At 43.5% G+C, this 11,877-nt stretch overlaps 1 protein-coding gene across 1 annotated transcript in view; it reads left to right on the top strand.

Moving 5' to 3' along the window:
* Positions 1-970: 970 nt before the first annotated feature.
* The window catches only part of CAMK1D (calcium/calmodulin-dependent protein kinase ID), a gene marked incomplete at its 5' end in the record, with an annotated part of 36,312 nt that continues 25,405 nt past the window's right edge, over positions 971-11,877 (top strand). The window contains 2 exons of the mRNA XM_010179377.1: positions 971-1,097; positions 9,806-9,881. Coding sequence (XP_010177679.1) covers positions 971-1,097; positions 9,806-9,881 — 203 coding nt within the window. The remainder of the gene's footprint in view (positions 1,098-9,805; positions 9,882-11,877) is intronic.

Genomic DNA, 11,877 nt, shown 5'->3' with positions numbered 1-11,877 from the left:
AATTGTCTTTCCCTTTATACCAGCTCAGCATATCAGAAGTGCACTGGTAAAATTCAGGAGTAACTCCAACCCAGGGCAGACCATGGCATAAAACTGACTCCCGCAGTGTCTAAAAACAGTGTCAGCATTATAACGGCCAGTTAAAGCACTGGACTTTTGAGATCTCATGAGAAAGAAACATAAATGGTAAAACTTTGTAATTATTTTTGTGAATGGAATCATTTCCCGTTTTGTCTCGGTCCCAGCTGGCTCACAGCTGTGGGTACAACTTCTCAATCCTCTCATGGCCTTCATGTCCCATGGATAAAGCCATCGCTACGTGGCTTCATGCTGGGGCTTTGCTGTATAGCAGTAGCACATTCCAAACATATGAATGGAGGACTACGCTGTGGCAGATGGAGTTTGGTTGTGCTCTCCAACCCTCCTGACATCGGCATAAAGTCACAGGGCCTTGTGAAGAGACTCTGGTTTTCTCTCAGCATAAACAAGTTGCTGTGTTTAGTCCTGTGGTATTTTTTCCTAATCAGCTCTAGCTAAAACATTCTTGCTGTAACTCTGTTAACTGTAAAGGCATTTCCTCTCTTATTTCCAGTGGAGAAGATACAAAAATTTTCAAATACCTACTGCTTTCCTTTTTCTTTTTTAAATGCCGTATAATTTTTTTTCATTACACTATTATCATAAGTAAGGGATGAGCCTTAGTTCTTATTTGGGGTGCCAAAGGAGAAGTTTGTTATCCCAGGAAAGTTACTCAAAGCTCAAGATATCAGCTTCTTCCATTAGTTGCCATGCAGGAGTCTGGAGATGTTCTCCATACAGATTGTAAGAGCAACTCTTTAGGATTTAGGAGATCCAAATTATAATAATGTATGATGTAACTAAGGATTGTATTAAATGCAACACACCAACCAAGAGGTGTTGTTACTGGACTTATATATTCAAAATGCATTTTGCTTGTTCTCCTTTCTAGCCCGAGAACCTGCTTTACTACAGTCAGGATGAAGAGTCAAAAATCATGATCAGTGATTTTGGATTGTCAAAGATGGAGGGCAAAGGAGACGTGATGTCCACTGCCTGTGGGACTCCTGGCTATGTTGGTAAGAGAGAGGTTTGTTTATACTGTCCATCTACTCTTCCCAGCCACAATACAGACACATAGTGAAGAGGGAATCATACTCGTTTTCTAGTGCCACAACATAGTGCACATGAGATTTTATAGATGTTCATTTGATTTCAGAAGCTGCTGGTGCCCTGCCTTGTGTGCTCTTCTCCTTGGGGTCCCCATCCTGAAATCCCGCTCAGAGGTTGTGGGATTCATTTTCATTATTTAAATCGTTCCCAAAATGAGTTTTCTCAAAGATGCTGCCTGTAGCTAAATTAGGAGCACATAAAGAATATCCTCAAATGCGTTGATTATGCAAGCACCTATAAAACCAAGAAGCTTTACCTAATGTAACATTATTTGACTCATAAAAGGTAGCACTTAACAGATTCCTCTGATAGAAGATAGTAAAATGAAAGAGCTACATTTATTCAGACGTGTTCTTTAATCCTCCGTTACGACCCTGTTGAGTTACTGACTCCTAGCTCTCTGTAAACAAAAACTCTTTAGATCCTCAGGCCTTCCTGGGTAGCATTAAACTGTTTTCTATCATTTGTTCTTTACTATTCTGTTCATTCAGTAGTGATTGTACCAAGCTACGGATAAGCAAGTGCGTTCACTGGCATCCTTTTAAAAAAATGAAAGTAATTGAATGTGTGAATTATATGGCAGGGTCTGTTTGAGCAAACACCATTTAAAAGGCTCACTTCATGCATGAGGTGGGTCCAGCAAGTGTGTGCCTCCTCCAATACCTAGCTAGCCAGCTGAGATGGAAAAATTAATCTCTGGGGTATGCATGAAATCCATGAAACTAAAATGACAGTGGCTTCCCCAGGGATAGATTTGTCTTGAATCATTCCAGCAAGAAAGACCTGATGTTTTCCAGAGAGGCTCCTTTTGCTTTGTAGCTGCCACCTCACCTGTGTTTTCATGGCTCTGGTGATACCGTGGTATAGCTTCTACAGATGATGTGATTATGACACAGTGATCCAGGTTTGTCCCAGGAATACCTTTTTCCGGGCATTATCTTCATGCTGCACAGGCATACTCTATCCTGATAACATCAGGAAAAGGAACAGATTTCTTTGGTTTCCATCAGCCTATCGTTTCTTTATTTTAAGACATATGAGTCAGGATGCACTCTGAATAGCTGTCTCGTGTAATCACACCAGACTGGAAATCTTCTTCCAAAGCACTAGCAGGAATTGAGCTGGGGCAGCAATTTTCATAATTCTTGCTGTCAGCTCTTCTGTCCTTAATTAACATGTTTTATTTTGCTCTGAAATGGGCACTGACTAGAATAAGTCTGCGAGACAGAGGCAGGGTAGCTCAGATGATGTTTGCTGAAGCACTGATGAAAATGAGGGAGTGCGACTTTGCTTGGGCCCTGAGTGATCTCATATGGCCTCTCAGCATGCCATTTACATAAGAAAACTTGCTATTTTGGAGAGGAAGCTCTCGGAGCATGTGACACAAATTGTAGTGCTTTGAGAGACGTTTGAGAGCTCTCATTACTCATGGCCTGGGCGCTGATAGCTACACAAGTGCCTCCAGGCCCGTTGTTACCTTACTGAGGGCAGGATTTACTCATCGTGGTTCAAGAGGTCACGGCCACTTATTTCTGAAGCGCTGACAGGAGTTTTCCCCTGTCTCACAAAGAAAACCTCTTTAAATATTTGTTCTATTTCTCTTTTGCATAGTAGACAGCTCCTCTTTAGTGCACCTTTTTTAAAAAATATAATTGGTTGCCCAGACAACATTTTCCAAGGACAGAAAATTTTTGTTGTCAGTCACTGTGGTGATGCCCACAAATGGGCCTCCATGAGGGTTACACCTGATGGCAGGGATTCTGCATAGGTGGTCTGCAATTTGTCTGCATCCAAAAGGTTTCATGCCTTCCAGCACCACTCCAATTTGCAGCACCTCCCTAAAAGGCCCTCAAATAACTGTAAGAGTCCTTCCTCCTAATAGCACAACAAGAGTATGTGTCCTCGTCTGGGTTGGGGCAGACACTGGCCACAGTGCTGGACCATGAAGTGTCCTCTCTGCCAACTCTTTTTGAGTTTTTCCGAGATGTTTTGCCTAGTGCGGAAGTAACACTCAGGAATTCATCACTTGCTATGCAATCCATGGCACTTTTCTTTAAAGATATGTAGAAGATCTCATTTTCTAAGATTTTATGATGCATTGATTATTTTTGTCAGTTTAACCACTTTGCTTTTAAATTCCTGGAAAAAAAATTAGGCACACATCCAATGCCAAAGGCTCCCAGGGCTTAGTTAAGAAGTCATTAAAATCTGCTACTATTTATACTTCTTCATCTCCGGAAACGGACCCAGTCAGATCCTGCTTGTGACTGGACAAGCTTCTGACTTGCTAGCAGACCTGATCTTCACTCGTGTCTGTTGCGCTTTGCAAGTATTCGAAAGTGTGCAAGGCCCCTGTCATTTCTGCCTAATTTCCCTGATTAGGATATACTTTCAGCTCTGTGTGTTTCAGTTTTTAACTCAGCTTTTCTTAGTTTCGTCTCCAAGAAGAGTGGTACCTGAAGACACTAAATTCCTGTTTATATGGTTCAGAAATTCATCTGGGGAGGGTGTACTTATAATTAAACTTCTTAATAAATATCAATTTTCTTTCTGAAAATCAAAGTGTTACTTATCAAATTAGAGTATATCTAAAATGTGCATAACCAGTAGTGCATTAGCACATTAGCTTTTAAGGCTCTACCTTACAAATTAAATTGCTGCAAGAGTTCAGAGATCTCCTTCTTTCAGGAGTTCTGTTAGAGAATTTGGTCCTATGGTGAAAAGATGATGGTTAGGGTAATTAAACACAATTAGATTTAGTTGAGGCACTCTTGTAAGATGCAAATCTGAATGTTTGCTTACTGAAAAGGGGGCCTGATAATGCAACCTCTTCTAAGGAAAAGATTTTCCATTTTCTTATCTGTTTAGGACTCTTATCTCTCTCCATTTTTCATGGAAGGAGTCTAGTTGGGACTAGGTGCTCACTTTCAGATAGCACCTAAATTTGGTAACATGAGGCAGCCTGTGTGGCTCATTGAATTGCAGATTAGGTGTGTGGACTGGCTTGCATGGATCCCACCCCATCTTCTGGACTGGAGAAGAAGAGGCATTTTCAAAACCCTGAGTGATCTCTGTGACCATGGGCAAGATCGGTATAAGTTATTAGCGATCTGTCATGGACTGCTCGGCTTGAGACTGGTTATAAGAACCTGATTTTGATGAATAAGGTGCTCAAAACTGCCTGAAAATGAGTCACCCTCAAGGTGTGTCAGGTTGGACACTCACCAGGAGGTGACTCCAGTCACTCAGCAAATTCCTCTGAAGAGATTTTGGCTGTTTGGGAATTGGGCCTCACTGACTGACTTTCCATGAGAGTTGTTCTCTCAAAAGCTTTGGTTACTTCTGCAGATGGGACTTAGACTCACGAGGTGCTTATGATCATTGAAAAGTTTGGAAAAAATGTTAGAAAGCCTGTCTCAGGCAATCTGATCTCCTTTTGCAGAAATGTGAATTATGAACTATGTTTGTGGCTGGATAATATCTTAATCCTCCTGAGATTTAAAATTCTTGCTCTGAGTCCCAACCCAACTTCAAGTAAAATTTTTTTGTGCTTGCCTGTTGTAGAGGTTGGACTGGACCCTGGATGTATGGTTGGTCCCTGTGCACCCTACCTCAGTCACTGTTTTTATTCTCTATAGTGCTTTTATGAAAGGTGATTTCACACCTTTCAGCTCTGCCAGAAACCCAGTAGCAATTTCAGGTCATATCAAAGCCATGCATTTCTCTTAGCCCTTTGCGAAACCAAAGCTTTTAAGTAAGCAATAGATTTTCATGTTGAATTTTGACTTGTTCGTTATCCTTTGAGCCAAAAGTTTGAAAATATTCAGTAAGCCTTTGGAATATCCTTGTTAGCAAAAAGGAACCCCAGGAGTTGTTTAGGCAGTAACATGAGTAATGAAGTAAAAATAAAGCATGGGAACCGCTTTCACCAGGCACAACCTTGTGACAGTGCAATCGTTGAGCTCCATCACCGTATCCTGAAACAGGGCTTGCTTGTGTGTGGTTGTAGCTGCATTACGTTCCACGACGGCTACCTAAATCTGGCTCAGCAATGTGAAATAGGAACAACAGGAGCACAAGAAGTCAGCAGAACTGCACCCAAACCCTGCATGCCTTCTGAAGCAGCACCCAACTGCAAAGTCTTGGCCAACCAGAACAAGATGAACACTGGAGGATGGTGTGAAAGAGGGGAAATAAGTTGTTTACATCTCAGGAGTCAGTGGAAGAGGGACTCTGGTCTTGTGGTGAAGCTGCTTCATGTGCCTCTTAGCCTGTTTGCACCATGAGGAAGACGCTTTGTATGGCAGCAGGGGAGCTCATGCTGCTCTTGCACCATCTTTGGCTTCAGGAGACGGGCTGGGTTGGCCCTTTGTGCACCCAACCATCTTCTCAGTCATGCAGGGTTGTTTCTCTCTGTCCATCCCCAAATTGGTACCTGCAAGTCCCAGGCAACGGGCCCGGCATCATCTGCTTTTGGTGTGCCTTACAAATTCTCCTCTTCCCTCTCGGAGGGGAAGGATCTCACCATTGCCCACCTTCCCTCTGGGATGGCCATCTTGTACCTGTGCATTCACATTTCCCCTTCTTTAGTTGCAGGACCTGCCTACGTGATGGAAACTGGCACTAAAATAGTTACCAGCTGAACTACAGTCCTGGCTTGCACCAGGCCAATTTCCTTGGCCAGTTGAGCTGTGTCTCTGCCAAACATAAACAGGTCCCTGGTTATTTTAACCCTATTTGGATCTTTTTATTCCTCCCACACTTACGGCAGCCTGCTGATTTGTCCCTCCTATGGGGATCTTCAAAACCATCACCCTTTGTTCAAAGGCCTCATTCCTTCTGGCATGCAGCTTGTGGGAAGCCATCTAAAAAATAGCATTAGGCTGAGTTCTTGTGAGATAGCAAAATCTGCTGGGAGTAGCACCATCATGGGAGTGAAGGAGAATTGCTTTTATGTATGAGGCTGGTATGAAGAACAGGCACCCTCATGACTTGTACGGTTTGCTCAACAGGCTTAAAGTATCAGAGCAATCCCCATCACTTGAGCTCTTTGCAAGAACATGGATTGCTGTTTTTGGCATCCACCAGCTGCATTTTTTGGGAGCTTATTAGCATAGCTGCGCTCACAGAGGGTAATGGCATACTGCTCTGAAAGGTTTCCAAATGTTCCTGTGCTGTACCTTTTCTTAAAAACTCCATTTGAGACAATCCTTTTGATTTTTCCTCTTATTAAAAACAAAACATAACTGAACAAAGAAAACCCAAACTGTAAAAGAGCAGATCATCTGGTCTGGATGTGGAGTGTCCTGGAAAGCACAACTTCGCATACCTGCAGGTGGGATGAGGCCCTGGGACCACTACCCAATATTTTACATGCAACGTGTTGGCCTGAAACACAGTTCCTGGATGTGGAGAAAGGGTCCGAGTTTGCTTCATTGACTTCCCCATTTCCAGCTGACTGTTGTGTAGCATTTGAGCCCACAGTCATTTCATGGGGAAGTGCAAGACTGGAAGCTCAGCTGGCGTTTCCCCAACATCACAAATGGGAGCTTTGACTTTCCTGTTCTCCTTACTGCTGTTTTGTCTCCTCAATCATCTGTGTCATTCCTTTAATGCCGTCAGCTCTTGGATTTTGTTTATTACATCTCCTGCTTTTGCCTTTTGGCACTGATCTACCGTCATTTCTAAGAGCCCCTCTGACTTGTTTTTCAGCTCCTTAAATATTTCCGTCTTCTCTGTATATCTGAGACAGATGATGCTTAGCTATGTTCTTCTGTTCCTGTTGCATGTCTGCTCTTTGGAACAAAAATCAAAAGCAGCCATTTGGCCTTAAAATAATTATTTCTATCTCCTGCCTTTCTTCATAAGTTTATCAAAGGGGAGGTAATAGCCTCACAGTTGCTCTGGGCTTGATCCTCTGCTGTTCTTACCTACATCACATCCACCATCCACACCAGCAACTATCTGTTATCAATGCTCTTCATTCCGTTAAAACAGAGAGAAATGCCCCAGAACATTTTTGATGTTTTAAGAGGAAGGATCTTTATATAGTTCACGTACCCTCATCTCAGATTTGTTTTCTGTTATGTTAATGTGACATATCTGTGTAATGTCAGGAGCTCGCTAGGATCCTTGGTGCTCAGGAGCCATTTGCATAATATTTTCTTTGGGGAATATAAGATGTGTAATGTTTACCAGTCTTGGAAATTATGCAAACAGGAGCAGACATGCAAAGGTAAAAGAGGTATGTGAATAAAATATTGGGAATTTGGAAGGACTACAGAGTTGGAAGACATTTAATCACCTAAGGACAGGGGAAAATTACCTTCCTTCTTCAGCATATTTTGTCACAACATTCATTCGTAAGGGATGGGACAAAAAAAGAAGGAGTCTCACAAACCCTCTTTATGCACAGTTTTTTTAAAAAAGGTTCGTTTTAGAGGAAAACTTGGAGGCAAGTTTGGATGGCTCAGGAAATAAAGGGTCAGGTTAAAGGACATGAGGGTTGTCTGGGAAGGTTGTCCTCAGCACTTTGAGGTACAACTGGTTTATACAAGAAAAATGTACATTTGTCAGACTCTGCCATCTTGCCAGGTTATCTGGGAGGCCATCGCAGACCAAATAGGATGGCTGTCCAGTGCTTTATTCTTTTATACCAAGTTCTTATTCAAATTCACCCCCACTGGACTGTCTAGCACCAACCTGACACACAGACCCTGACGCAGCCATGGGAAAGGAGTTACCTTTTGGGTGAAAACTGAAGACTCCTTTTGTATTTCCACAGCTCTGTCCCATCTTGTAGTAAGAACATTTTGACCTTTATCTTGATAGACTACAGCAGCACGTCCATGTCCAGGAAGGAGTCAGGGGCTTCTTGGGAAACTGGGGTGCAGGTTGCTGCCAAGCATCTTGGGCCATTCATGCTAGGTACGGTGGAAGGAAACCTCCTTTGGCATGCAGTGGATAGGTGTTGGAGTAATCACATGCTACAACAGTGCATGAGGATTAACGATATAACAACACCATCATTTTAATTCCTTATACATGCAGTGATCCAAGCTTGCTGGACGACTTGAAGTCTGGGGTGATACTTACCCTGTGCTGCAGATTGGGACATATCCCAGTGTTCAAGAGTCTTCATAATCAGGCTGCCAGCTATATTTTTATCCACATCTCTCTGGATTTTCTTCCTTTTACAATGTCTCCTCAGTGTGCCTTGACCATTTCCACCATTCTGCTGCTTGCGGAAGTGCAGTCTGGATGCCTTCATCTGCCTCATGCACTGTCTTCCCTCCACTCCCTTCTGTAAGCTCTGATGTCCAGGCACCAGAAGCCTTTTCTGTTTCTCATTGCTTCCTGTTCTTTTTTTTGCTGGCAGTTTTTCCCTTAGTTTTGTTGACTTGTCTAGCTTAAGAAGATAACTCTTTGGAGAGTTGTCATCAGTACACCAAAGTCTATGCAGCAACTAAATGTGAGCCTCAGATTTTAATACACTTATGTGCTTCACAAATTTTCCACCATTCTTCAAGTAACTAACTGCTTTGATGTTGGTAAGACTCCTAGCAGGGGAAGGTGTTACCCCAAAGAAATATTTTTGTTGGAACTTGCCCCTTCGTGATTTTTTTGCAGCATTTCAGTTCCAAAGTACTCAGAGAAAATACCGTGCTTTTTAAAACCCAGTATGGCAAGCCTGCTCTGGGAATGCCACAAGCCATGATTTCTTGCATTATTGTGGACATTTTGCTTTGAAAAAAAGCAAAAGCTTCTTTACATGGAAAAGATTAGAGTCACAGGGTTTTAAAATTTAGGTTTAAGCATTTGCACTGAAAGCTGCCAACAGAGGAAACATAATGCTCCAGGCTCCCAAACAGAAAAATGCACCTTTTAAACTCTCACTGGTGTAAGAGAGTAAAGCAGACCCACGAAGAGTTTCAGTAAATGCCCAGGCTCTCATTTATAACAAAATTCAGGCTATGGTGGCTGAAAGCTATAGACGCAGAAGGCTCAGTCTCTTTGTGCATGCGTCCAATTCCTGCTGGTTTTCATCTCCTCCTCTGAGGTGTCTGTGTTCCCAGAGGCAGAAGGACAGATCCCCCTGACTGACACCCAGCAGGCGTTGGAAGGCAGCTGTTGGACCGTGTGGTCACAGCTCGCCTTCCTCTCCTGCAGATGTGGTTTATCGCCTCCCTGACACGCTGCACTTTCTGAGTTGCCTCATGAAATCCTCGATTTGGCAGCGCAACGTGGCGGAGCTGAGAGGCTGTCAGTGCAAATGTGCATCTCAGCACCAGTGCAAAGCCTGACCTCGTTTTTCTCCAAGACATCAGTTCCTCTGATAAGGAGGTGGTGTGTCCCTGCCTCTCATGCATTTTTCTGTGCTTGGTTTCGTTTTCTGTCCTTGGAGTCAGAAAATGGGGAATTTGCTCCACTTCAGGAGTCATCCTTCTTTGTGAGAACATGAGCTTAAAAAACATCAGGATATTTGCAAATGCAAGCACCGTAAGTGGAGGGCAACACAAGGTCTCAGGGAGATTCAAGTTTTAGGGTCCTACCTCTGAACCACAATCAAATGTTTGGTCTTGTAACATGTGCTTGTTTGGCTTTTTATTTTCAGCTCCTGAAGTGCTGGCCCAGAAACCCTACAGCAAAGCAGTGGACTGCTGGTCCATCGGGGTCATCGCATACATCCTGTGAGTACCTGCTGGGTTTTCAACCACAGGCAGCTTTGGAACCTGCAACATGCTTTCCTACCACACAGTTATCCCCTTCATCTGAGGCAAAAAAGTGAAATCTCTGACACTTGTGACCCAGGATAACATGAACCCTGGAAACCTCCCAGTTACGATTCAAGTTTTAGGGTCCTACCTCTGAACCACAATCAAATGTTTGGTCTTGTAACATGTGCTTGTTTGGCTTTTTATTTTCAGCTCCTGAAGTGCTGGCCCAGAAACCCTACAGCAAAGCAGTGGACTGCTGGTCCATCGGGGTCATCGCATACATCCTGTGAGTACCTGCTGGGTTTTCAATCACAGGCAGCTTTGGAACCTGCAACATGCTTTCCCACCACAGTTATCCCCTTCATCTGAGGCAAAAAAGTGAAATCTCTGACACTTGTGACCCAGGATAACATGAACCCTGGAAACCTCCCAGTTACATAAAGGCTGAAATTTGGGCAGAAGTGGTAGGAAAGGAGTCAGGACCCTTGAAAAGCAAAAATCTTTGCTCCCACCTGAATTATACCATCCAGGTTGTGACGTTAGTGAACCTATTCCCTTCCCTGCTCAGGTTAGCTTTGACAAGAAACAAATATGGCCATGTCCACAGAGCACTGCATCATGCCCACAGGCATATCCTAAAGTGCCACCTCTCTCAAAGCATCACTGTAATGGCTTTTCATTCCCTGAGGAGGGCACAGAGGAAGATTAGAGGGTGAAGAGCTTTTAATGTACTTTGGTGAATTATTCCCTTCAAAATGTAATGCAAAGTATTGAGAATTTACTGAAAATGAGGGATCATTTTTGTTTACACATTCAGCCACCAGGTCCTATAGGAGAGAGTGAGCTGATCTTTGCCCTGTCAGTTCTGTCACTCTTACATCAAGCCACTAAGCCTCTGCATTCGTGACTGAGATTTGCTCCTCTGATGGGGCTAATTGCTGCTCAAAGGAGTGGGAATTGTTTGCTCAAGAAAGCTGTGGGACCAAGACTTGCATGCATTCTCCAAAGTAGTGGATAGGTCTCAGAACTCATATATGCATGGAGATTTAGTGTCTGTCCTCATTCAGTATCTGCCACCCTTCTTTACAAAGGCTTACTAGGATAATTTAAATTGGAGAGGACCTCAGGAAGTCCTGTCCTTGAGGTCAGACTGGATTGCATAGGGCTTTATCTGGTTGGATCTTGAAATCCTCCGAAGATAGAGACTGCACAAGATCTGTGTGCAACCTGTTCCACTGCTTCACTGTCATCCTGGGAAAAAGGCTTTTCTTTATGTCCAGACTCATCTCCATGAAATGGGGCAGCTCATACTCTCGATGGGAGTCCACCTTCAGTGCTTGAGCCATGGAAGTAGATAAGCCATGTCCTACACCAACAACAACACTTGGAAGGATGGAGAAGTATCCTGGTCACTGTGGTCACAGGGATACCATGGTACCAGGGGTCATTAGTGCTGTCCAGAGAAGGGCACCCATAATATTTCTGAGCACCTGAATCCAGCTCTGTGTGCATGAGTATATGAAACCACTGCTAATACTTGGCCTGAGAGGAAAAACATGTTGTCTGTGAACCTGTAGGAAGACTCCCTGTAGCCTGGGGACCTGTTTTGATAGGGTGGTCTGTGCTTGGGACTCGGGTTCATGAGCCTATGTTTGTCATTCAGATAACAACTGCCTTGGTTGCTTTGCACCGCACAGCAGACTTTGAAGCAGGAGCTGTTCATGTAGGACTGCAATAGGAGGCCAGGCTGACACCATGGGTTGACCCCAGGTGACCACACAGAGCACAACAAGCCTGTTCCTTTTGTGCAAAAGAGCACAGAGCTGCTGTGTGGCTGTTGACTGCTGCAGAAACAAATATCTTTTCATGCCAGCGTTACCAGTGCTTTCCTTTTTTTTTATTTTTCCCTTTTACACAACTGTCACTGTTACACAAGACTGAAGAAAAAAGCAGCTCCAATGAGCCACAG

This window comes from Mesitornis unicolor, unplaced genomic scaffold, assembly GCF_000695765.1.
Source record: "Mesitornis unicolor isolate BGI_N332 unplaced genomic scaffold, ASM69576v1 scaffold102, whole genome shotgun sequence".
NCBI lineage: Eukaryota > Metazoa > Chordata > Aves > Mesitornithiformes > Mesitornithidae > Mesitornis > Mesitornis unicolor.
The sequence above is the reverse complement of the archived record's forward strand: the minus strand, read 5'-3'. Positions and strand labels throughout refer to the sequence as shown.